This window comes from Aythya ferina, assembly GCF_964211825.1.
Source record: "Aythya ferina genome assembly, chromosome: 9".
NCBI classification, from domain to species: domain Eukaryota; kingdom Metazoa; phylum Chordata; class Aves; order Anseriformes; family Anatidae; genus Aythya; species Aythya ferina.
Window position 1 is genome coordinate 11,808,759 of NC_140305.1, and position 27,915 is coordinate 11,836,673.

Here is a 27,915-nt window from a genome sequence, read left to right on the forward strand (position 1 = left end):
AGGCCAGAAAGCTACTTCAAAAAGAGTTTGCAGTACACTTTATAATTGAGGTCTTCATCAAACAAGGATATTCGTATTTCAATATGAATGAAATTCAACATTACAATGTTTATTTCCAAGTTTTCAGAATGTAATAATAAATTCTTTGAGGTCTTCTGAACAGAACACCTGGAGTAAACATCTAAGCTTGTTTTCTAAGATTATTTTCTTTGCCAGGGTCTCACTGACATAGCATTTTTTTCTCTCCTTATGTACATGGAAATAATCTTTCCATATAAACTCTTTCCAAATAGTCTCAATTCATCTGAGCTTTCACAATCAGTGCTGTAGCAGTTTGTATATCCGCAGTTGTTATTTAATCACTCCAGTTGATTCCATGACATGAATCTCAAGTATCACCTCTTTTCCTCTGGATGTACCCTTTTCCATACTCCCTTGTGTATAGAACATTGTTTCTTATTTAGAATTCAGGATTGTTGGTATTACTGCCCAGTAGTCCTCAAACATAATACGGAATTTGATTCCTTCCTGCCTCCACTCTGATTTCAGAAGCTTGGTGATGGCTATAGTAACTCTCCAGTCATGACTTGCAGGATCAGGCAGGGCTCTTCCCAGGATAGGTATGTTCATGATTCTCTTCCTGTTAGAGAAACCCCTCACTTAACCTTTTTTTTCCAGTAGTTGACCAATACATCGTAACAGATTCCTTCAGACTAAGTTATTCAATCTGGAAGAAGTAGAAATGATGATAAATAGAAACCTCAGTAGAGAAATAAGACTGCATCCAGCAGAGCTGTTCAAAGCCCCAGGTACTGCTTCTGTGACTTTGTGCTGTGTTAATAAAAGAACAGTTTCATGGGCAGAGAGATCACTTCTCCCAGGAATTTTTGTAGGCTGCTTTCCACACTGTCAGAAACACTGCGGCGCTGGTACCTTTACTTCATCTGGCTACTTTCTGGTTGAAATATGTCCCAGGAGACAGTGCTACCCATAGGGATGAAAATAAACCTCCTTTGATGAAGTGTTGGGCCTTGTTTTCTGTAGTCCAGGAAGACTCTGAAATGGAAGGGATTAAGATAAGGAAAATGCTGTGTTGTATGAATTTTCATTCTTGGAGCCTCCGTGTTGGAAAATCTGAACCTTTGTGGAGGATTGGGTTGTGTCCAGTGTATCTTTCACTATCATTTTGGTTGCTGAGTAGTTCAAAAGAAAAAAGTGTACTAGAATATGCCTAAATTTAATGTGGAAGCTTTTATTCAAGGAAGTTTATATTGAAAAAAACACTCTGAAAATTGTCTCTAGTTAGTATTTTTCAGCTTTGGAAGCTGGATAGCTCTTCCTGAGGACAGTTGCAAGGCCAAGCTCCAAGCAAAAAGCTAAGGTGCCCCCAGCTGTCAGGATAATGGGGAATGCCCCCTGTGACTGCCTGACAGGAAGGGCTCTAAAATGAAAACACAGACATGAGACAATTTTTCATCTTGAATTCTCTGTAGAGTAAGCTATGGCGATATCTGCATCTGCACACCAAGGAGATTTTACTGCTTTAATTACAGTGCTGTAATCAAGGACATACAACTCTGCCTTGCTAGCAACCCTGTGATTTGCTGAGGCAGGATCTGTGTGCTTTATATGACTAATCAGAGGCATTTCTCTGACAGCCTATCATTTATCTATAAAACATTTTAGTTCCACACTTTGAAGATAAATCCAGAAGGGGGGGAGATGTTGATTTTTTGTTGGGGAGGGGGATTGTTTGTTTTGCTTTGGTTTAGATTTTCCTATAGTTTTTCTTCTGTTCATGGATCTTAATTAGAAGCTAAGATGCACCTTTGTTTAATGGCACAACCCTAGAGAGCATACTTTATTTATTTTCAGCTCAAGGACATTAAGTGCAACATTTTCTGTGCAAATTTTATCAGTGAGGTTTTCCAGATTATGGGGCCAACACACTCCAGACTGAGAAGCATTTCATACTAAGGGTCTCAGCAGGATCTCAGAGCTCCTGATTCACCCTCTGTTCGTTACAGAAGTAGAGAATTTTTCTTTCTCACTGAGCAGGGTAGTTAATTATTTAAACAAAGTCAGGCAGCTCCAACACAGGGCAGAAGCAGAGGGGTGGGAAAAGTGAGCATATCTTGGTGATGAAGGTGCTGGGATGAAAGGGAGCCAGACAGATGAGACTGCTTTATCTAATTTAGACTAGCCAATTCAGTCTGAGCATCCCTTCTTCCAGGTGAGTATTTTAATCACCATATTTTTTATTATTTTGAGGTGGCATTCTCTGTTATAAACATATAAATGGTTTCAAATTTTCAGTTTTACTCTACTAGAGAACAGTATTAAAATTAAATTTGTTATGAAATATAATTCTTGTCTTTCATGTAACCTTAATGTTTTGTAATTTATTTAGCATTTCTCAGTTCTTTATTAAAAAACTATAACATAAGCTGTTGGAGATGTGTAAGACTATAAAGTAAATGTTGCTAATCTCGTTTGTATTCCTCTCCCTGACAAATCAGGTTGGTACAATTGAAATGTGAAACACTGAATGGAGGGAGTGGTTAACACCATTTCTGTGTCATATACATGTATATCATTCTGACTTCAGATATTACAGGATGTTTAGTGATAAAACATAATATTTTTTGCCAAATGATAAGGCAGAAGATTATGTAATTTTTCCTTAAAGCAATTTTTCATTCAGTATACACTACTGCAGTTGGGCTATAGTTGCTGTTGCATGCCAGAGAAGTGCCTTCTGAAGTTCTGCCAAGGTTTAGAACAAAAGAAGCAACAATTACGATTTAGAGGCAACACTGAGAAGGGGATTGTAGCTACATTTAAGTAACTTTGAAGTTGCATGGTATGCATCAAGTTTACCTCCTTCCTACAGAAATACAATGTAGTAGAATATTATTTTCCTCTATCACCAGAAAACCTAACTTATGCTTTTAACATGATGTGAACTAATTGTGCAGCTGCCTTGTCAGCATGCTCTATTGTCTCGGCTTTGCAAAAATACCAAACTGTTCACTGAGCTGCCAGGTCAGAGTATATTCTTGCTGTGATGTGAAGTTTTGAGAAATATAACTAATCTCTTTATTATCTCTTGTTCTAGTGCTCATGATCTCACAAAATGGGATCTGTTCAGTAACTGCTACAGATTACTAAGAACTGGAATTGAACACGGAGCTATGCCTGAACAGGTACCAACAGCAACATGTGTCTTGCGTCATCTGAGGATTCAGTGTTTAAAAGACTCTAGTGATAGAGAAGTTCAAGGAATTAATGCACTAGTGGCAGTTATTTAGGGAAATTGTGGAGTCTTAAATGAAGTTACTCTTCTAGTGAAGCGTTGTCCAGGAGGTGGAAAATCTTGGATACTGCTCTTGTTTTTTCTTTTTACTCTGTGTGATTTTGAGCTACTTGCCTCACCTTTCACCTTTCTCATTTGTAAAGTAAGAAATAACTAATGTTCCTGGCTGTAAAAAGCACTCCATAAATCATGATTTTTACACAGAAACCCATCATTTGTAAACCTTGGCTGCAGTTCAAATTGTTGCAGTTATTTTGCATTGAAGGTACAATGGATGTTTATGAAAACCATGAACCTTTCTCATTTCAGTTAGAAGCTAGTTGTTAATTCTAATCCAACTTCATTTAGGGAAAAAAAAAATCCATTACATCTGTTGAAGTGTTTTTGAGGTAGGAGGTGTTGGTAGGTCTGAAGCTTTTCTCACAGCCAACGGAGGTGAAAGTAGCTGGAGCCATAATAGAGACTGACTCTCCTAGCCAAACTCACTGCCACATGCCTGTTTCGAAGCCAAGGCTTTAAGCTGTGGGACCTTCTGCTCTCTCAGTGTTTGCTACTTAATGCTGGAATTGTGCTGCCTGGAGGGAAGGGGCCAGCAGATAAAAAAAAAAAAAAAAATGTTTTTGCAACTGCCAGCCATCTTTTCAGCTTCTGGGCTTAGTAGATACATGTGTAAGCTCCTCAAATACTTCTGTAAGGCATTGAAAAAAACTTCAGAAACCTGAACTCTCCTCAGTATTTCTTTCCTCAGTCCACTGGAAGGAGTTTGCTGGAAAGGAACAGTTTGGCTTTTAGTAATATATTAAAAAAAATCATCTTTTAAAGCAGTTAAAAGCTGTTACAAACTTGACTTAGTATGCACAGAATCATTAACTGTTGGAAGCATCTTCATACTGAAAAGATTGTGGAATTTTTAGTACCTGTTATAGAACTGAAATTTTAAAAAGGCATTGATGCTTTTTAGGACATCACAAATACTAATCCTGTCTTTCCGCGAGAAAAATATTTATTACTCTTTTTCGTTTTTAAAAATTGGGCTACTAGTTCATTTGATAACGGAACAAATGTCAAGGCATTTTTACGAGTGAAGTAAGATTTATAGGTATTTAAACAGATACTTTTGAACTGAGATATGTACATGTTGGGTTGTACATCTGTCATGCTGTGATGTCACCTTTTGCTGTATTCCCAGGCACAGTTTTCTGTTTTGTTTTGTTTCCTAGCATATCCACAGTATTTTTTTCATTGTAATAGGCTAGTTTCTTATTGCACCAACCTGACTCTTGAAAACAAAAGATACTATCTGAGAGCTGCTCCTGTTTTTCTCCTCAAAATGCATTATGCATTTTACATACACTTCACTGATTTGTTTGGTATTTCCAATATGCTCAGATTCTGTGTTTCCTCTGTTACAGATAGTTGTTCAGGCACTGCAGTGTTCGCATTACTCTATTCTCTGGCAGCTGGTAAAAATCACTGAAGGCTCCCCTTCCAAAGTAAGTAGATTATACAAACTTTGCTGAAGAAACACAGCTTAACCTAAAAAGACATAAGACCTGATTCTTTTTAACTCCACCAAGTACAGTCATTTCATGCCCTTGTGAAGCTGATACAAAGTTTGTGTTTTGACTTACTACTTTAAGATCTGTTTAATATCATGCATATGTCTCAGTAAGCCAAACAAACAGTAGAGGCTTGTCTCCATCAGGATTTGATACTAGTTGATTTTTATGCACTTTATTGTGAGTTTGCAGTTTGCATGAATAAGTTGACAATGCTTGCCTAACAGTTGCAGGCAATGCTACTGATTTGTACACCACAGATAGCTTAGTATTTTTGTGTATTTAGCTTGTTTACCTTTTACATACGTCTTTCATATTGCTAAATATAAATGTAGACTTACTATCAGGTGACAATACTAATAAAAAGCAAGTGTATGCAAGTGTCATGCACTAAGGACAATGTTGCATGTAACTTGATCATTATACTTAGCTTTTCCAGGGCCTTTCCTTTGCAATTTCTCAGTGAGAGGCCAATACCTGGTCTTTTAGGACTTCTTCAGAAGTAATACATCACATTAAAGTTGTATGAAAACTGTAATAGTAAGTGTACTTCTCCATCAGCTTCAAGTGCTATCCTAAAGTACTAATAAAATCAGCGTTTTATGTACTTAAAATGATAATTCTATTGTAATTTTTTTCAGTGTTGACATTGACATTTAAAAGCTACTAGAAAATAATTACTGTTACTACTTATTCTGAATTTTGGAGGTGTTTTCTCAATCTCTTTGACATGGTAGTAGTATTTAGTATGACATTTTGTTAGAAATGGCTCAATCTTCAAAACAGGATTAGGCAGACAGGACTGTTCTTTGCTGACACAAATTGTTAAAACATTCCTAACACATTTCAATTCCTTATACCTGGAAAGACTGGATATATCCCGTTTGGTTTAAATGAATTCAGAATCTCATCACAATAAAGCATCTCAAGTCCTCCTAGCTAGCAGCATTGTTTTCCTTAGGGAGAAATTTCACTTTGACAGAAGGAGATAAATAACTAAAACAAAATTGAGGAGGCCATATAACACATTAGCCTGTAAGTCCATAAAACCAACACACTAAAGCCTGTTCTAATGGTTCCCTAGTAAAGAAAACTGGACTGCTGGTTATCTGTACTTGGTGCAGGGAGGTAAGAACTTTGAGCACTTTGGTCGACCATTCAAGCCTAGGTGCTGTCTTCAACAGCTTTATTAAATTCCTTCCCAAGTGCTCTGATTGTTGGGGATTTGCTAGGTGACTTACCCCCTCCTAAAGATTCCCAGCAACTATGTCCTCCTGCTTTCTGGGCCTTTGAGCAGTGGATGCTATCTTGCCCTGGTCTGCTTGTTGCCCAGAGCATACAGTGAGATTATTATCTCCCTTCACTGCATTTTTCCATTTTTTTAAAATAAATGCAGTGAAATGGTGCAGTATAATATTGATAAAGCAGAGTGATAACCAGTACCAATACTGGAAAAAAGGTTTTGTGTTTTCTTGTCTCTAAATTTTAGCAAAAGAAGCATACTTAATATACAATGCATATAGTAGCCAATGTATATGTCATCTATCTGCACAAGACCTGGTCAAGAGCTTTGCATTTTGGTTTCCAAGTATTAATGTGGTCTGTTGTTTGCAATGTCGACAGGGTGATCCAGTTAAACTGAACAAGAAAAGGCTCTTTACTTTGGTGAATGGGTTTTTCTTGCAGACAAGCTCGGTGCAGTTGTATATTTTTTCCTACTTTCAAAATAGGATACATTTATGTGATACATTGTTTTATGAAATGGATGAAAAACAGCTTTGACCTTCTAGTACTATTCATGCATTCTGTTCTGACTCATATTAGTCATTCTGTGGATCATAGGAATTTAAAAGACTATGAAAGTTCTGTGGTGAACAACCATCTGAAGTACAAGTCAATTATGTTTCTGGAATCCCCAGTGAAAATCATAATCACTCTAAGCTAGAGAGCTCTTATTACTTTAATGTTTGGGTTTTCACCCCACACCTACAAAAGTAATCAATGTTTTGCATCCTTAGTTCTACAGAGCACTCCATTAATGTCCTTCAGCTCTTCCTACCTGGCCAGGAGCCACAGCTTTGCCCACATGTGTTTGTCCTATGTGTTCTTATATGAAATTTTTAATTTTAATTTGGTGACTGTGTAAATGAATCCAGAGTGCAGTGTATCAATCCTTTAATCTGTTAGATCATTTTACCCGTGGTTGTTTGCCATGATTTAGGCTTGCTTATAAGTTAGCAGGCATTAAATGGAATCAATCACTTCAGAAGTAAGATGTATGGGAAGACAAAATCATTAACGGGGAGCATATCAGAATGAAGAATGGTGTATTTCATTAGCATATTGAAGTTATGCAGGCTCTTAAATGAACATTTCTGACACGTAATATGTAGATCCATCTACCTTTTTAGTGGTCCTTTGCTGTAGCTGTAGCTTTTCTATACATCTAAGGACATATGGAGGTGATGCTTTGTAGACTGAAGTAGTATCTTTAATAGACCAATGAATATAGCTGTAAAAAAATATAGGATTTTGGGCACATAAGCCCTTGAGGTTTAAAATAACAGAAGATTTCAATACAAAATATAAGGTGAGAATAATTTTATGGTTTCCATTTAGATACAGACCAGGTAAGCTGTCTGTAAAAGAAAAGGAGAAAGTTGTTCGTACCTATAGGAAGGTGGGAGCAAGAGAATTGGAGGTGATAAGTTACCAGGTGAGAAATAGGAGCTGGATAGTGGGAAGGGAAGGGAAGGGACAGATGAAAAGGCTAACGGGGAGAAAATAATTTATAATAGGCTGTAAAACTAATCTGTCCAAGTCTTTGTTTGTCTTGTATCTAGTAAATTTATGAATTGTGTTCCAAGGCTCGTGTTTAGAAGGTGATTTTTTAGATTTCCCTTGAGCATCCAGGCTGAGAGGTCAGAGATGGAGGGATTGATTTGTAAGAAATGTTCATCCACTACCAGCTGGGTCATACTCACAAATGGTAGTTGCTTGTTGCTCTTTCAAAGTGAGTTCTTTGAGCAAAATTCAAAATTGCTTAATAATTTTGTAAATAATTTGGTTCTGGGGTAAGGTCATACATGAAAACTAGGGATATACATCTGGGAACAGAATCTTTTAAGAATGAAGTTATTCTTTATCTGGTGTTTAGAAGGCTCTTCCAGAAATACAGCCTCTCTCACAAAAGGATTGCCCTTGTTTGGAAGCTGTCTGTTTAGATCACCATGGTGGGCATTATGCCCAAGCCCAGGATGCATTTATTGCTTTCTGAGGGACACTTTATATTACAGCTGTTGGGCATGTCTTGAATTCTGGCTGACTACATGAGGCTAGGGGTGCTGGTCTGTAGGCTTAATATGTGTGGCAGGGAAAAGCTGTTAGACTCTTGCTGAAATCAAATCAGAGTCAAGACAGCTTACTGATTTATTAAAGACATGTAATTGACCTGCAAGCAGTGAAATACATCTCCAGGATCAGTATCAGCAATACAGCAGGTAAACCACGATATTTGACACTTCAGAAATGCTAAATTAACATATACACATTTTGAAGTACCCTGCTGGTAACTATTCACAAGTGACTCTAATCCCCTCCCCAACATACACAATTCAGAGTTACACACACATTTAATTACATATGTACACCTCCAGCTCCCACAGGATGTGGGAAGTATATGTCCACTGCCCTTCTTTAGGGAGCAGGAGATCCCCTACTTACACACGGCTGCTCTTGGACATGAGGGTGCTCCAGCTTCATGTGTATCCACGCCACTTCCTCCAGTCCACAAATCCATATGCCAGTGCAAAGCACTCTACAGAGTCATCTGGACACCCTTGAGGTGTGCGTTCTCACGTGTTGTGCCCCGGACTGGCAGTCCTTCAACGGGATGCAGACTACTTAGGGCTTGCAGCAAGGAGGATGCCCCACGAGGCCTAGGGAACGGTGGCAGCGCTGCGTGTCTGGCGTGGTTTCGCTGCCCCGCTGCTCCACCCCAAGGGGGCTCCTTGCTCACAAATTTTCATGACTCATAATTCTTTTCAAAGTGATTTCTGCTTTTCTCAAAGGCTTCTTGGTAATCTGGTTACTGTTCAATCTGGTCATTTTAAGCAGCTTCATTGTTAAGTTTCCTTTTAGCATTATCGGTTTTTAGGCAAACACCTGCTCGGAGCGGTTGGTGGTGGCTGTTGCGTCCACACACACTGTTGCACTCATGTTCTCATCATATCAGCTGTTGGCATTCAGGCTTGTTACCAAGAGGATGCTCTGCAGATTTCCCCACACTGTAATACAGTTTGCAGACTGCAATTTTGATCATAATACTTAAGAGAGTGATAACAGCACAGAATATTTTAAGGACATTTTAATGGAAGGGTTGTAATTACTGATTATTTGAAGTAGTAAGAAAGTCCAAATTCTCTGCCAAATAAGATTCCACCAGTTAACCTAAATACATCACAGAGTTGAGACAGAGTTATTTCAAAACTCTTTTTTAAGGTGTGCTGTGGAAAAAAAATGGCATCCTGTAGTGTCATCTTGGTGTCTAAAATCTGAAAGGAAACATTGGCGGGTAAGGATGACATGTTTATGCCTGGAAGTATCCCTACTCTGGTGCTCTAATCGTTGGCCTTGCCTCTTGTAAGTGTTCAGAAGAGGCTGAGGCCAGGACCGTGGCTGTCGGTGAGCAGAGCAGGGCTCTTCGTGGTAACCTGCACATTGCTGGGGGGAGGTGATTTATATTGTGCCATTTGTGGGACCGGTCTGTTGTAGCCTAAAGAAAAAGCTTTCTTCAAATTAAAAGGGGCTTGAAGGTAGTTTCTAAGGAAACTGATGATCTCCCAGTGAGAGTTCTCTTGTCTGTAGATCATGGGGAACAAGTCCAGTGTTCTGAGCTAGAAGACAGGTATTAGATTATACAGGTTTTTTTTCCATCTAGATCTATGCATGCATGCAATAAACCAGGTGCCTGGGACCATTGTACAATGCACTGTACATGTACATAATGAAAAGGAAATACCTGTAGAAGAATAGAGTCCTGAATCTTAGAACAGTAAGAAAAAGGATGAATAGAGCAGGCATTCATAGCCAAGAAAAAGGCAAAACAGTTCTGAACGAGCAGCAGCCAGACTAGCCAAATGCATAGCTGTTACTAACTGATTAGTAGGCAGAGGAATTAGTGGAGAGGAATTAAAGGATTTCAGGAACAACGTAGTGACTTGGTGACTTCATATTTATATTGGCACAATGAAAGAAAGCACAAAATGCTGAAGGGAAGAAAAGAGTCACAAGATGCAAAAGGTTGTGCTCCCCAGTAGCGTTGAGAGCTAAGGGCTCTTGAACATTGTAATGTCTCTCAAAGAACTGGAGTTGCAAGAAGAAGGAAGTGAATACTCAATACAAATAGTTTAGAGGAAAGGCAATGGTAAAATATGAAGAAACGCCACTAGCAAAAGTACAGCATTTCTAAATAGCTTCAATGGAAAAAAAAAAAAAAAAAACCTTCAGTTTAAAGCTAGAAAATAATTGCAAAATTTTAGGTAAGTCTTGTGAGCACAGTTGTTCCATTACAGTTGGTGGCAAAAACAGTTTAAGTCCTTGCTTTTAGTGGCTCGTTCTTGTTCCATGTACTAGTTAATTTTATATAATCTGTACAGTTCTGGAAAGGATTATTTTTATCCTGGGTCACTTCAGTAATCCAGTTCACAGTGTGACCCTGTGGCTTTAGCCTAGCAACCTAGAGGACAGTAAATTTTTTATACAATTTTTTTTTCTTTTTTGCTGAAGCCCACATACCATGTAATCACACCTCAAGAACCTTGGCTGTGTGCCTTAGAGTGGTGAAAGACTTGAAAATCTAATTCATTTTTTTCCTTACCATTTTCTTAAACAAACAAGCAAGCAAAAAAGAAAAAAAAAAATCATTACCACTCTGTAGTAGTCTGGAGACTTCTCCAAATTTAGCAAAGTTCCAGATGGCCCTGTTGCACTGTTCAGGGGGGCTTTCTTTTGCTGTTTCTGACTTTCCAAATTGAATGTTTGTCATGCCAGCAAGCAAGAGGATAATAAATAGCATGTACCTAGGTGTTATTCAGCTGTTGACAGAAAGAAAAATGGGAGACATGCAATTTTTAACCTTTATCTAGGATTTTTTTGTAGGTTTTAGTTTCTCCTTTGAATTCATTAGCATCTAAATGGAAGATAATTATGATGAAAAGTAATTTCTATAGATAGAAAGAAATTGAAGTGATTGTAATACCAATGCTTAAAGGTATAAATCATATGATTATGTAACATAGCAAACATGTAAGCCTAGCATCAGTCCTAGGTAGAATACTTGGAATGGCTGATAGAAAACAGTACAAGGCTGAAGGACACAAAGAACATGGCCAACAAATGAGACTGGAAGGAACAAGGAAATTTGTTCTTGAGAAGATCGCATTTTTGACTGATAAAAACACTATTTTGAAATAGCAATTTCTGTGGACATTAGTATCACATTGCATTTCAGGTTAATGTGTGTATTTAATGTAATTTATATTCAGTAGCTCCAAACTTGTTAATATATTAGATAAAAGTTGAAATTGGGAAATCATCACACAATGCAACAGCTTCTGATACGTTCCAAGAGGAATCCATTTGCAGCTATAAAGTGATCATTATTTTTAACAATTATGAGGGAAGGTAAAGCAAAACTTTTTAAAATGTGGATCAATTGATAAACAAATTACAATTAAATAAGCAAAGAGGCATTTTAATGCAGCCAAATAGAAGACATATCTGGAAACAAGAATGCTGATCAGTGCAAAGTTGTGACTTAGAAGAGAGCAGAGCTACCTAACATGTCACGTAATCGTGGTGTAATGCAGTTGCAGAAATGGATCCTTGCCTTTATTAACAGAGAAAAATGATTAGGAGTAAGAAGGCAATATAACTTATAGATCTTCAGAGTCCAGATTAGAAAACCACACTTAAGTCTATTGAAAATTACAAGAGGTTCAGAGATTTAGGAACATACTGATTGCTTCAGTGCACTTGCAGACCTGTCTTCTGTTGTGAATCAGTACAGAAAAAGCATATGGGCCACAAAAAGGCTTTCAGTAAACAAATAATAACAAGATCTTACGATAGGATGCAATAAAAGAAATTAACGCTAGAAATGAGCTGTATGGATTGAGCATCCATCATAATCGAAAATTGGTGCATATGCACTATGTAGATTCTTTAGATTTAGGTTAGATGTTGTTCTGTAGGGCACACTGTCTTCCATCAGAAAGCTGATACAGGTAGGTACCATGGAGGGAATGTCAGCAGCAGTGGTATGCCAGCAGCCTCAGTGCGAATTAATGGCTGTGATGAACCCTCCTCTTTATGAGATCTCTGATGGTGAAACCTGGGAAGTGAAAGATCTTCAAAGCAATGATTGCAGGTGAATGTAAGCAATGCAGCCGGACAGAGGCAGACAGGGTAGAAGCTGTATTTGTATCACCTGAGCAATGCAGAGTAGCAGAATCTATAAATCAGTGCTGACAAAGCTGGTCATTTTGACAAAACTTGAAGCTAACACAAAGTCCTAGTGATTTGTGGTTTGTATTTTTTTTCTCTGTGTTGAGATTGGTCCTAATGTAAACAGAGTAATTAAATAGGTGCCCAGCTATGCAGTTTTCAGTAAATTTCTTGGTTACAAGACAGAGGCTGTCGTAGCTTTTCACATAGGAGCTTTTCACAAATATTTTCTTCTGTAATTTCTTACTTCCAGGTGGCTGCTTGCTACATACTTAGGATTATGCTCCAGTATCTTATGTTTTATTTTGATTTGTTTTCACCAGTTCACTTTGTTTTCCGTAAAAAAATATGTATTCATCAGGGTATGTCATAGGTCAAAGTACCCAGCTTTCCTATTGAACCTGCCACTTCTGGTACAGCTAACATATACATGGATTGTCTCTAGATGAAGGTGATCAAACCAGGCATTTGTTTATTTTATTTTATTTTTTTACCTACAAATCATTCTTCCTCCAGATTTACCAACCTCCCTCCTTCTTCCCTAAGTCATTAGATTTCTGTGATATGCCCTCACATTTCCAATATCTGCACATAGTTAGGAGAATGTTTTTGTTGAACTTGAGACACCTTATTGGTGTTTTTTGTTCACATTGATTAATCTACATACAGAATTCTTTATAAACCACTATGTGTGCTGACCTTGATGTATTGAACATTTTCTTCTGAAACACTTATACTCTACATCCAAATAAAATACAGATAATTTTACCTCAGGAATGTATTGTTTTATTATTAGTATTTATTACAAGGAACTTTGAGCCATTCTTCTGAAAATTAATGACTTGTTTTACTCTGTGCTATATGAATAACATACATTTCATGGCCTCTCTCTTTGTTTTGCTAATGTATAGTATTGAATATATGAAATTATCGCCATCCTCTTATTTTGATTTTTCCTAGCAAACTTTTATTAATATTTATATATTTCCCTTTTATTCCTTATTCTAGGAGGACTTACTGGTATTGAGGAAAACTGTGAAATCCTTTCTGGCTGTCTGCCAGCAGTGTCTATCAAATGTCAACACTCCAGTAAAAGAACAGGTAAGAGAAATGTCTGTCACATGCTTTTACAAAAGTGTGAGTATTAAACTGTAGGAAAACTCAAAATGACACTTAATACACCAAACTTAAAATAAAGTCATGTGTGCCTTCTGTCTAAGTAAAACTGAACAAACACTTCATAAAATGAACTGTATTAAAATTATGTTCAAAGCACAACTAATGTCACATTCACTTTTGATATAATAGCGGATGCTTAGGCTCATGTTCAGCTGTCTGAAGGCATTTAACTGAATCACCAAAAATTAAAGTCTATTCCTTTACTTAATTACTGTATTAAAAGACAGAAACAGGCACTTTTAGAGGATGATTGAGGCCTCAAATTGGCTAAATATTTCTCTGTGTATTTCTGGATAAGTCAAATGTCTGAATTTAGATTGGAAAAATTGAAGCCTTGATATTTATCATTATTTTGTCATCCTAATAATTCCATTAAATGTAGCAATTCATGCTAATATTGTGTCTCTTTTACCCATGGTGGCTAATGAGAGAAAACTGACATTTCTAGCAGTACACATCATACTTCTGTATATTTTCTAGCAGGAAATCTATGTTAATTAATTTTACAAAAATACTCTGAATTACACTAAGAATGTAGTTTCACACTATGCAAAATTAGTTGCTTGACTGATAGGTATGTCGCCTTGGTAAATCAGAATAAAATATCCAGTTACACAGTGCCTTCATTATATAAAAAACAGGGGTTTTTTTTTTAGATTCTCATGAATGTAGTCATTACAACTCAGGTTGCTATACTTCCCTGTTTGGAAAGCTGACTGAAAACATAAGTGCATACATTTCTCTGCATGTGAGTGCATGCCAAAGGTTTGTATTTATGAAATATAATTATAGTAAGGTATCCATTTTGGGGGATTCACTGTAGTTATCCAGGTATCTGTGTTAGATTTTTGGAAAGCCACACATGCACAGAGTGAGAAGCTTCTGCTATATATGTGTAGAAATTGAAATAAATTAAATCCAAGGACTTGTTGAAATAATTTGTGAAGTAATTTTGTAGAGATACAATAAACAATAGCTGCTTTGTTTGCAAAGATGTTAGGAATGTTTGCTGATATCTATCAGGTCTGTTGACATCTTCTAGTTGTCTAAAATTGCATTTCTGCGTCAGCACTTCCACGATTTTGCAAAGACTGTAACTAAGTGGCACACATGTACTTGCTTATGTTTGTGTTTTGTTTTTTTTAAGATAATACTTCTTAAAAGATAGTTTTATTTTTTCAAAAGATAGTTCTGATTAGTATTTACGCTGTGTTCTGCAAGTTGATAAATATGAATATTACAGGCTCAGAGATCTTCCTACCTTACGTACTTTTAAAAGACTCCTATATGTCATTGTCTTGCAGCAGATTTAAGTTTAGTAATTCTCTTTAGTATTCTGAGTAGTTACTCTTAACATAGAATATATTTTATTAACATTGTATAATGTGAAAATAACATCTAACTTCATGAAAATACTAACGATTCTGGCATAAACTAGGTTTAATGTTGCTTCTACATCAACAAATGGTAAATGATCCTTGCCATGGTTTTGTGCTTGATGTATTTTGAAATGTTTTAATTCTCTTTCTCTCAAATCTTCTTTTAATCGGTAATTTAAACGTTTCTTAGAAGCTCCTTTTCAGTTCACAATTCTGTGAAAGCTTTCAAGACTCTGCTAGACAAAGCCATGGCCAACCAGATGTAGAGACAGCAAGAGTCCCAGTCAGAGTAGGTTGGGCTAGAGACCTTCCAACTAATTCTTCTATGAACTTTTTAATTTTCTTCCTTAAAAAGTCTCTTTCTGCAAGTGCAGGAACTGTTCCTTAATCCTTTTATTTTGCTAGATCTTTGGAGAATTCATGTTGTATTTTCTCACTAGCTTATTTGTTTCTTAATCTATACATTCTTCTCAGAGAGAGTCAATTACATATCGAAGGAGAGAAAAGAGTGTTAAGTATTTGTTAGAAATAGAACTGAAACATTACAAATTTTCTTAGACTGAGTGAAATAAATCTGTGACTAGACATATTTACAATAGACATTTGTACATGCTGTCTTTATATTGATCAGAAAAAAAATTTTCACTGTGTAATTTGTACCCACCTGCTTTTTAGAGGTCTACATTAGTATTAGCTTGAATGTCAAATGTCAAATGCATATCAAAGGAGTTTAGAGCAGCTGAAATCATCACTGAAACCAATCCCAATATTTTTTGGATGCTGTGAAGAAAAATCCCAAATACTGGCACCTGTCTCCAAAGTCTAAATTGATCATGGTTTACAACTATTTGCATTTTGTTCTTGTGTAAGTGTAGCTCATTCAGATTTTATAACATACTCCACAAGATGAGTGAGCTGGTGTGACATTTAGAATTCACAAAGAATTCATGGTGGAGGTTTGTAAAGCAGGTTGCTATCACTCACAACTTTTCTGAGGGTTCAAAAGTATGTTTAAATAGACATTTAACTGTATTCTTCTTCACAGTTAAATAAAAACTTGATCTAAAGTCCATCTTAAACACTAATAGGTGGGAGTTTATAAAAGCATGCATTCAGCTGTTTATAGAGGGGAATATAGGACTGAATTAAAGCCTACGCTGGATTTCATGAATCAGGCAGGGCTATTCTGCAGTCTGTGTTCATTTGAAAACCCCTTTGGCCTACCTCCTACCTGGGAATTGTGATTGATATTGCCTGGAGTGAGACTCCTGCAGGCTCCTGGGAAAGACAGCATTTCCAGCGCTAATCTTCTAGGAGTCTTTTTGCACATTTGTACTTTCAACCTTCCTCTCTTTCTCTGTTCTCAGAATCAAAGGTTAAAGATAAAGAAATGAAAATGATTAAGAAATACTTTCTGAAAGATGCTCAGGTGTTGAATGTAATGCAGATGAATACAGCTGGCTATAATGCTCCAACATAAGCCATTGGAAAGAACAATATTATTCTCATGCATGGGAGTATGCAGATAATCCCTTGAAAGAAACAGAATTATTTATAGCTACTTTTTTTCTGTTCCCAGGTAATAAGGGTATAACAGTAATGAGTAAAAATCATTAAAAATTCTGCCCTGATTGACTGTTACCTAGATTTGAAAGCCATGTAGAGTTACTTGGTTGTTTCAGCAGAGAACTGTGAGTGAAATTCTGCAAGGATTTCATTGCTTACATCTGTTTTCCTGTATTTTCAGGATCTGAGAATGACTCAGCTTGGATTTTGCCTTATAATGTTACTCTTTTTTTTCCTCGTTTAACTTTTCTATCCGTTTAATAATAGTGGGAAAATGTCCAGAAATCAGATAAATCGTATTTTGTTTTGCACTTACTTGACTTATGCTTCTTACTCTTAATACATCTCTTTTACCTTTCAGGCTTTCATGTTGCTTTGTGATCTCTTGATGATTTTTAGTCATCAGCTGATGACTGGAGGTAGAGAAGGTCTTCAGCCTTTGGTGTTTAATCCAGACTCAGGCCTTCAGTCAGAACTTCTCAGTTTTGTGATGGACCATGTCTTCATTGACCAAGATGATGAAAACCAGAGCATGGGTATGTTTAGCCTTCATGTTTTCTACTTTTATCTTTTTTCATAACAAACACATAAGAGAGAATAAAACAGAATTTTCAGAAAAGTTTGCTCAAAAATGTTTTCAGAATTACTATTCTTTATTGCTGGGGGAGGTTTAAGTGTGAATATGAAGTATTCAATGTTATATCTGTTAAAGAAGAAACAGTAGTTACAAAGTTCACTTCATTAAAATGGGTGTTTTTAGAAGACATGGAACTGGCCTGTAAACTACATTTTATTAATCCATACAAAATTATTTACTGATCTTTTCCTTAGTATTTATTTTCAAAAATACTGAAGTCTTAGTTCAGTGACAGACTTCGTTTAGTATGGCTTCAAGGGAAAAAGTATGCCAGAAGAGTACATGGAAGAAAAATCCTTTCAAGTTTCAAAACAGAGTTACAGGACTGTGAGGTGAATCTTACCATCAAAGCTCTAGGCAAGGATAGTCTTAAGAAACTCTGGTGTTACTAAATAAATACGCACTCTGCTCCCCCCCTCCCCCCCCCAAAATAAATAAATAAATAAATAAATCAAGCTCAGGATTGATTTGAAATTGTTGGAGACTGGGAGACTGCTTGGAGAAGTATTGCGTGTGCTTGCTTTATTGTTATTTCCTAGGCGTCCATGTGTGTGTGGCCATGCTTTGAGAAGCAGGAGTTAAAGCATCTCTTCTTCCTCAGAAGGATGACTGGAGATTTTTGGCTTTCAGTCAGGGAGGGGTGGATTTGTCATTGACATCTGTTTTTAAATAACTCACTTCTGCTGTGTGTTACAAATGCCTAAGTGAGATACAGAGGTACCCAGCTTCTGAATCCTAAATATCTTTGGACAAGCGATGGATTCCCAGATGGTCAAAAAATATGAAACACCTGCTGAATGTGTACTGTAGTGTTCTTTTTGCAAATTTTGTGAATTTCCATTGAACTCAGTTACTTGTATGTTATGGTGGCATATAAGTGCTATTTTTGATCTGTTAAGACAGTAGTGGATAGAACTACGGTCTCAGAGAATTTACTCTTGCTCTAAAGGTCCTTTCATCCTTCTAGCTAACATCTTTTTTGAGCATCTTTTTAAGGGTTATAGTGGCCTAAGAAGAATGCATTTTGACACACAACTTCACCAGAAATCCACAGTGCAAGTTAATCATACTTTGTGAGTTCAAAGTTCAGAGTAATAAGAATAGATTTTAGGAGGACAGTATTTATTTTTCTTGGCTCTTGAGGAACATTAGGGTTTTTAACATCCTGTGATTGGACTGGGAAGACAGCAAAAAGATGGATGATTATCTTTTTATGTAATCTCCATTCCCTAATGCTACTCTGACTCCATGAAGTCAGTGTGATGATTTACAACTTTTGGTGTTAAGAACATATCAGTAACTATAAAAAGAAATGAAGAAAAATGGGGGGATAGGGGGATGCTATTGGGATTCAATTCTATGGGTTAAATCATCCAAAAAACAGCATATATACATACTCACAGTCAACTCCACTGCTTGTAAGAGGTGTCCTGTTGGACAATACCTGACTTACACACTGTGGCTCTGTGGAAACTACAGTAAGAGTGCAGCAAAAGAGTCCTTGTGACACTGTGTTCCTCCTGCCCCCTACACAGGCCTGTATTTCTTCAGACTGGTTGGAAGACTTCCATTAAGAATGATCTCTTCTAAATACCACAGAATATTTGCTATTATTACAGTTGTTATAGCTGATTTCATTTTCTTCTATAAAATGTGTAATACAGTTTTACTATATGATAATACATTTCACATGTGTATAGTTTCATTTTCATTCACAGAATGGAGCCTTACATGGGGATTTAATACATATGACGTTAGCACTCGATGTCTCTTCCAACTGAATTTTATTTCCTGTTTTTTATAGCTGCTGTAAGACCATGGATTTCATACCTGCAATCCAAGGCATGCAGAAGAAGCACTGGCTTCTAATTTCTCTATATTAAATATTTATAGTTCAGTTTTGTTAAAGAAGCATCTTCAAATGTCCTTTGATTTCAGAAGCTGAGCACAAAGCTTAGCACAAAGCTAAGCACAAAGCACAAAGCTTCAACAACTCTTCATTATGGCCTTTCACAGGGTAAAGAAAATAAGTGATTCAGTTCCATGTGGATTGTGTTCAGTATTACTCAGGACTATGGCATCCTGTGTGAATGGTTTGTCATCTCCCTGAACTTCCCTGAAGGTCCTAACATTCAAGAATAATCATTTTTGATTTTAGCTTCTCCTGCAACAATTGTTGCTTCATTTTAAATAATTGATTTTTTTCTAAAAGCTACTCTTTAATAATGTTGTTTTAGAATATAACATAATATAATTTTTTTATTGTTGTTGATGCTTTCAGAGGGAGATGAAGAAGATGAAGCTAACAAAATAGAAGCCTTACATAAGAGAAGAAACCTCTTGGCTGCCTTCAGCAAGCTGATAATTTATGACATTGTGGACATGCATGCAGCGGCTGATATCTTCAAACACTATATGAAGGTACAGCTCTGTGTATTCTCCCCCTCCTAAGTGAACACAGATTGTTGTGTCAGGTCACTTCTTTTTCTCCCTTACAGTGCAGTAGTTAAAGATTGAACACTTGAAAGTTTTTCCAGCCTTGTTTGATTTCTGTACTAGTTTTTCCTTTTTAAATTATACCTGTCACTGAGAAGCAGTAAACTCGGAATTTGTCTTCCTACACAGCAGGAGTGCCTTGTTAAAGGCAGCATCAAAAGTTGGTCCTACATGGTGCCAAGTAGTTTTAGAGAGACTTACTTTGCAGAGAATTTCTTATCCTGCTCCTCAAATGTGTTCCTAGAATCCACAACAACAGTTGTTTGTTCAATGTCATATTTCACTGGGAGTCTCTCAATCTTGGTGCTTGCCAGAACAAGGAAGCGGATTTTTTTTTTTTTTTCCTATGGGAAAAGATCATTTTAAACAGGAAAGCAGTAAAAAAGCTTGGTGTTGTAAGTGGGTCTGTCTGCAGTACCTGAATGTTTTATCAACTATCAACATAGGGTGTTTTCATGCAATATTTAGCCCCAATGAAATTCAGAAAGACTTGCTGTTCAGCTGCGACTTTACCCTCTACTTGCAATTTACCTACCAGAAGACATGTATGTTAGCACTCCTTACACTGCCAAGCTACATAAAGCCCCTCAGTATATGTCAGATTGCCAGGTGTACCCCACCTGTCTCTCTGTAAGAGATGAGTCATCACAGAAGACAGAGCAGCAGTTTCAAGCTGTATTTGAAATTGTTTTTTGGTCTTTTTAAAAATAATAATAAAAAAAATACCTTTTCAATACAAGAACTGCAAGTAATCTTTCCATAAGAAAAGCTGTGAAAAATTATATACGAGTTTCAATTTTAAAAGGATTTTTTTGCCCACATTTTTTCCTAGTACTACAATGACTATGGAGATATCATTAAGGAAACCCTGAGCAAAACAAGGCAAATTGATAAAATCCAGTGTGCAAAGACACTCATTCTCAGTTTGCAACAGGTAAGAATATTGTTTTTTTTTTATTAGAAGTCCTTCATTGCAACAAATGCTGGACAGGATATTTCTCTGGTGGCCTTTACATTGAAGCAAAAAAATACACTTCTGTTAAAAGACTATCTTGCTCCTCAGTTCAAGTTATCACCATTGCTTTGTCTCTTTAACCTCTGTATTCTTAAGGCAACAATAGGCAAAGTTTTGCCAGATTAAAATGGAAGAAGGGAGAAAAAAGCCTTGATGGCAGTTTGGTCCAAGCTGATTCATAGTGTTTATTTACTGGTACCTTTCAAGCAAGAAGAATTAGGATGACTTTTTCTCCTCATAATTAGCTGGAAGTAATGCATCTTCTTTCTATTTTGTCTAAATATTGATTGATTTTTCAAACTTTGAGATAATTAGTTTAAGTCTTTCGGTATTATTAAGCATGTTTTTTTCCTCTGAACAGTTTACTTTATATCAACCATAAACTCTTAGTTTGATACAAAAACCATCATTGTTCTGCTGGCAGCACAAAGTGTGTGTTTCACTAAATACTGTTTGGGCACTGGCAATTCCAGCTATACCCATCACGCAGAGAAATTTCTTACATAAGTTAGATGTTTTCAAATTGGCCAGGCCATCCAAAATTCACTCCATAGTACAAAGTGATTTCTTACAACAATCTGAAAGCTGAGTGAGATCTGTGAAAATGTGAGAAAAACAGAATAAATTCCAGAAGAATTAGAAGAATTGACGATGGCAAGTGTAAAATTAGTTCCTGTCAGAACCTGGAGAGAAGAAGAAACCAGGTGCCATACCTGTCAATTGTGTACAGCCTAACACCGTGTCATGAAAAAAAATATATATTAGATAAGCTATTGGCAAGTTTCTAAGTGATGGGTAGCAGCCTGTATCAATTTTTCAAGGAGAAATCATGTAAAATTGAGCAGCTTTCATTAGTTATATGATAATAGAGCCTGTGGATAGGAGAGAAGGAGTATATTTAATGAAATTTGATTTAATATTTTTGTTGACATAGTCTCCTTTGATAGTGTCATTAGCAAGTTAGGAAAGCGTGGTCTAAATGGCAGTAACATAAGTAGATACAGAAGTGATTGGAAAATTACTGAGTAAATCATTGTGCTGAAATGGCATTGTCAAGCAAGCTTTGAAGGTATTTACCCTGTAACACTGTTCAGATATTCATTGTCTTGCATGATGGAATAGAAAATTTGGTTCCTAAATTCCTAGATTATACTGATCTGCTGGGTGGTGCAGGTACTTTAGAAAGCAGCATAAGAATGCAAAATCATCCTGATGAGTTCAGAAAACAATGGATGCAGTCCAATGAAGGTATGTGCAAAATGCTGCTTAAAACTTATTTTCCACACAAGTACAAGGTGGGAGCCAGTTGATGAATATCAATTACAAAGAAGAAGGTCTGGGAACTGAAGCAGATTAGAAAATGAACGTAAGTGAACTCTGTAAGATCTTTGCTAAAAAAAAAAAAAAAAAAAAAAAAGTGATCATAATGTCCATTCGTAGCCCTAGCTGGTTAAGAACAAAAGTCTTTGTCAAAAACTGTGTTTTCTAGCTCACGGATTTTAACAACTGTATTCTTTCTCTAGCTGTTCAATGAGCTTGTTCAGGAGCAAGGTCCTAATTTGGACAGGACATCTGCCCATGTTAGTGGAATTAAGGAATTGGCCCGTCGGTTTGCCCTCACTTTTGGCTTGGATCAGATCAAGACAAGAGAGGCTGTGGCCACACTACACAAGTGAGTGGTGGTAAATAAACTAGATTTTTATATTACTTAGGTTAGAAGTTTTGCTCAGTATACCTCTTCTACAGGGACATAATCTTAACCTGGTCCTGGAATAATGATTTATTTCTTCTAATTCAGGTAGAAAAATAATGGGGGGTAAATACATATCTGTCTATATAAGAAAGGAAGAAAAACTAGCTGCTGCCTGTTTATTTGTGTGATTGGAATGACCATGTTTATCCATCTCAGGTAAAACCTTAGGTATCATACACAGCTGTGAGGACTGTATCTAACAAGCTCTTTGTAACACAACATCGTGGATTCTGTATGCACCTAGAGTTTTTATAAAAAGATACTCCAAAAATATTTTGTGCTCTAATTTTTTTAAGCAGATTGAGGCTTTTTATGTAACTAGTGCGTAGGAAAGCATAGAAAGGTGCTTCTAAATTTAAATTATGACATCCACATGCCATAAAAAAGTTAAAATATTAACATTGGCTGTCTCAGAGTGTTTAGACTAAGACTAGCAAAGCAATGATCAGGGCTTTGAATCTGAAAGGATGTGAATAATAGAATGAATATGGCCAGGAAAAAAACAAGAGTGATGCAGAAGTTTGGAGGAGATGAAGTAAAAATAAGTCCTATATGAAGATGGCTATCAGAAGAATTGTACCTGCTAGTTTACACTTCCCTCCTAAGTCTGGACAGAAACCCCAGATTCTCCTTCTTACCCACCTTAAGCTTTCAGCAGATATCTGGGGAACTCTTGGAGAGTTGTAATGTTTGTCCAAACAAAAGGTGACGTCTTAGCACTACTCGAGTCCAGATGGCACCAGTGTAGGTGGTGAGTGTGACCGTTCCAGTCACATTGCTAAATAGTGTGTCATACTCCAGATGGGAAAAGTGTGAGGTATTTCAGACCAAAAAGTAATGTGAGTTCCTTCATATCTCAAGCTAAGCATGCTGTTGTTTTGTGTTGAAGACGGCATCTTTTTTATTCTGCCTTCAGATTGGTTAATTATGACAGTTATTTATCCTCATGATGTATATGTAAGGTGATACGTATTTTCTGTCACGATCAGTCCTCACCATCATTTTTTGCTGCTTCCTTAAGCATTCAGGTCTGAGGCCATCTGCACCAATTTTTTTCTAAAGTAGTTCTCAGTGTGAGGAGGCAGCTTCTTCCCACACTGTCATCAGTCACTGGTCACATCATCAGTACTAGCGAAGACTTCCAGTGAAAAAAACACATAGATCCTGAAAGGGTCTTTTGATAATCTGTCTTATCTCAGTACCCTCAGCCTTGCATGCCCCATAACTTCTCATGTACCGAGAACAACTGGCCCATGTTGTCAGTCCTTTCCCAGAATTCAGGGGGAATGTTGTAATACACAGTGAACCTGGATCCCTCTGAGAAGAAAAAAGTTCCTTTAGCTGTAATAAATGGTTCAAAGTGACTGAAACTGAAGGTGAGTAATGAAAATAAAGGAAAATAAATGTAATCACAAGGCCGAGTCTTGTCTGCTTTGTCAAGTACATTTTTGAGCATCCTTTATGCTCTTCTCAAGGCTTTTTTCATAGCATAAATACCTTTGTTCTGACAAGAGAACCTTTCAGCAAGCAGACTGTGAGAGGGCATGTGAGCACACTAGGATGGCACATCTGCTTCTCTGCCATGGTCACTACAATACAATTGCCAGGAGAACCAGAGCTACAGATACTCCATGCACGTCCCTGAGAATGGTCCCCATTCCTAGCATCTCAGCAGTGTTGCCATCCTGGCTGTTACACCTCGAGCTAGAGTGCTCACTGCGTAAAGGCATCTGAGAGCCAGTCCTAGGCACAGGTCTTGTCACTATAGTTTAAAGATGTATGAATGTACTTGGGCATTTTTAGGCTCAAATATACCAGTACCAACAGTTTTTTCAAGATTTATAGTCATTCTGTGCTTGCCATCCACTCTCTCCTGCACTCTTTTCTGGAGTGCAGGACTTGAAAGGAAATCAATATGCTGCTAGACACTTAACTGTGAGAAGGAAAAGAAAGGTCCAGACATGCATTTGCCTTTATTGGGTAATGTGAAAATAAATTGTTTTATGTAATCTTAAATGATAAAGCAAAGATAAGGGACTTACACGTGGATCAGTGTTCGGTAAGTAAATTCTCTTCTCTGACTCTTGACACATACGTTTCATCTTGTTATTTCTGATATCTTGTGCAAGCTTCTGCTTCGTGCAAAAACAAGAGCAAGCCAACTGGCCATTCCTGCTTAAGGCAGTGGCTTTCAGCACCTGCCAAGTTTCTTACATTGTGATAAGTTCTTTTTAACCAGGCAACTGGCAATATCTTGTCTTTGAGTTTGAGTCCTCATAAATTCAGAGGGAGCATTTGATTCCCCTTAAATCCAAAAGCTGCTGTTTGCTAGCAATGAAAAAAAAAAAAAAAAAAAAAAAAAAAACAGAAAAAGTTAGGATTATCACAGTTTGGATTTGGGGCAGCATTTGGAGGTGATGGGATGACTTTTTTTTATGTTCTAACAAACATCTAAAAATTTTGAAACTTCTTTACTGCAGAGATGGAATAGAGTTTGCCTTCAAATATCAGAATCAAAAAGGACAAGACTATCCACCTCCTAACCTTGCATTCCTTGAAGTGCTTAGTGAATTTTCTTCTAAACTCCTGCGACAGGACAAAAAGACTGTGTAAGTAATAGTCTTGCTTTCTTCTGTGGGTTTTGCTGAGTTGTGTTAATCAGTGTAGTGTGTGTTTAAACTCTCTGCTTTGACATTTTCATTATCTACTGGGGGTTACAGGAAGTCCCAGTGAGACTTTTCACATACTTATTCATCGATTTGTATTTTAAAGTAATAAAAATAAATGAGAAAAGGAGAATCAAATCCATCGATTGTTAGGTGAGCTTTAGAACTTACAAAACAATGTTCCTTAAAATTTCCCATGGGGCACAGAAAATACAAAAGAATAATTTTTCAGGCTAGCAGAAAAAGGAATGAACTGTTAGTAACACAGAAAATTTACAGGCCTGTAAACATTGCAGTAACATCTCTTTCTGTTAGATATTTATATAAAATATAAGCATTTATTTTTGTTTAGATTTAATATATTGAGTTAAAGTGGGCAATAAAGCATCATCAAGGTTTCTGTTACCGGCACAACAGCATAGAAAGACAGGGTGAGAAACAGCACTGTTGTTAGTTGGGACAGAGGAAGGTGACAGAGATCTCAGGGGCTAAAACAAGCAGCCTGAATTTGCTATGTCAGGCAATGACTGCAGATGAAATACCTGAAAATGAAATAAATCAGGTATTATTGATAAGAACTGAATAAGCAGAAGGAAATACTGAGCAACATTTGAAACAGCGTCCAAGGGTAGCTTTGGATATTAAAAGAATTGGTGAAGAGAAAACTGCATTAGTGAAGGCAAGTTCAGAGTAAAAATGTGTTGTCAGCATCACTGCAGAGATTACAGTCTATGTTCCTAATATGTTCTGTAACAAATAGCCGGGATTTGGCCACAGCATAAAGGTAGTAAGGGAAAAAGGAAAAGTGCAGTCAAACATCGTCCTAGCACTATGTGCCCAGTGCAGAACCAAGTTCTTTGAAGAGTTTTATAACCATTTAAAAATATAATTGCCAGATCTTCTCATTTATGGTTGTAACTATCTTTCCACTTGGTTTTCTGACCAAATAGAACTAGCTGAACTGGCTCTTCCTGTCAAGTGTTTCAGTAGTTTTTCAGTCAAGATATTTGTTTTAAAGGACCTTTCTATTGGGGTTAATAATTATGAATTTTATAGCTCTGGGCTTGTTCTGTGTTACAAAAAAAATGCATGCATCTTGGTTAACTTTGTGTAAATTTTAATGTATAAACAGTTGAACCAATTTATTTAATTGTATAAGTAATTTGTCAAATCAGCAAACACAGTACAAGAAGTGGTTGAACCAGCTTGAGAATGAGATGATCTAGTTGAGCTAGCTTGGCACTTGGTTTTTCAGTCTGCCCTTCATTGTGTATAGCCTTGAGTTTTGTCACCCTCTATTTTCTTCTTCAGGACAGGACTTATCAGTACAAGGATTTTACAGCTTCCTTTCTAGCCAAAGCATGGGTTCTCCTGCATCTGTTAGCTTAAGTGTCTTTAGCCTGATTCCAGCTGTATTTATTGAAGCTTACTCTTCCTGCACAGTTGTCATCCCTTCCACAAGATTCTCTGGTGTCTAAAGTCTGAATTCGTATTACATGCACACAGTGTGCATGACAGCTTTATTAACCTGATCCTTTATATGAAATTCAGTGTTTCAAGGAGTCTCATTCCTTAGCATTCCACATCACCATTTATTTTTTTTCTTATGTTTTTGTCAGGACTGCAAAGATTGCTGTGGTGGAAACCATTTCTCCTGATTTTATTTGACTTTCTTGTAGTCATCTGTATCTGAGCTATTTATTTTAGCTGCATTTTGAAGATTAATGGAAAAAAAGAAAAACAAGCAAACAAACAAACAAAAAACAGGGCATGATTTCTTAGATCTGTTCTAAATTACTGTTTTAAGATGAGTTCAGACATGCCCTAGATTCCATTGGCTGTTGTGGCTGAGTAGAGTCAAGATTACTTGCTTACATGCAAAGATGGTTTTCTGGGGATCTCTGCGTTCCCTCCCTTGAGAGATCTGTCATGTTCGCACCCATCAGGCAGTGGGTGCGTTGCCCGTAGTGCTTCGCTGACAGTTCATTCCCAGCTATGCTCTGGACAGTTGATTTGCCCTTCTCTGTAGAATGACTCCTCCAATCCAGAGGGACCTCGCCCCCTCCCTGCAAAGGGGTAGCCTACGACCAGGAAGGTACATGACCACCATCTGGTGGAGAAGTCCTGTGTACAGGATCATTTACCTCCCTCCCTGGCTTGATCTCCTTCTGCCAAGTGACTGTAGTTAAGCTCAGCAATGGGCTGTTAGTCTGGAGGGAAGAGTGCTCTAGAATAACCCTGCAAGTCTCACCAGCATATCTCCTGTCTTCCAGAAGCCCTCCAGCTTGCCTCCCCTACTTAAAATTATCTACTCAATATGTCTCCATGTGCCATCTGCCCTTGGTGCAAAATACCATTCCTGTCACAGTTCAGCAAACACTGCTCTCTGGCTAGGCTTCTACTTCCTGGGTTATTGCTTTATTGTTACTGTTATTTGGGGGGAGAAATGGGAGATTTTTTCAGTTTGGGGGTGAGGCAGTAACACTGGTTTAATTTAGTTTTGCTGTCTGATTTATTGATTTGACTAATTCTTTTATATGTAAGCCCCAGAATTAGTGATAGCCGTTTATAGATTTATTCAAATCTATGGATATATCATAAACTATGCATTTCAAGGGCCAGGCTCTTACAGTTAGCAGGAAAATACTAACACAGTTACAAACATGCAGGGCAGATAAAGGCAAGGAAATCCACAGGAATTCATCTAAGACGGTACAGAGGTGAAATGCCTATGGAGATATTTCTCTCCAATAGACAACTTAGACTAGACAACTGACTGCTGGAGCACCAGCACATGTTCTTACCACCACAAGTTTGGAGTTCCTAACCTGGCTGAAGCTGGT

The 27,915-nt window shown here is 37.1% G+C and overlaps 1 protein-coding gene across 5 annotated transcripts in view; it reads left to right on the forward strand.

Moving 5' to 3' along the window:
- Nucleotides 1–27,915, forward strand: part of STAG1 (STAG1 cohesin complex component) — a 180,316-nt gene that overhangs the window by 139,003 nt on the left and 13,398 nt on the right. For all 5 annotated transcript variants that reach the window (XM_084529472.1, XM_084529469.1, XM_084529468.1 and 2 more), the window contains 8 exons: nucleotides 3,119–3,206; nucleotides 4,729–4,809; nucleotides 13,390–13,482; nucleotides 16,867–17,041; nucleotides 19,424–19,563; nucleotides 20,471–20,572; nucleotides 22,177–22,325; nucleotides 24,887–25,015. In XM_084529472.1, the coding sequence (XP_084385598.1) occupies nucleotides 3,119–3,206; nucleotides 4,729–4,809; nucleotides 13,390–13,482; nucleotides 16,867–17,041; nucleotides 19,424–19,563; nucleotides 20,471–20,572; nucleotides 22,177–22,325; nucleotides 24,887–25,015 (957 nt within the window). The remainder of the gene's footprint in view (nucleotides 1–3,118; nucleotides 3,207–4,728; nucleotides 4,810–13,389; nucleotides 13,483–16,866; nucleotides 17,042–19,423; nucleotides 19,564–20,470; nucleotides 20,573–22,176; nucleotides 22,326–24,886; nucleotides 25,016–27,915) is intronic.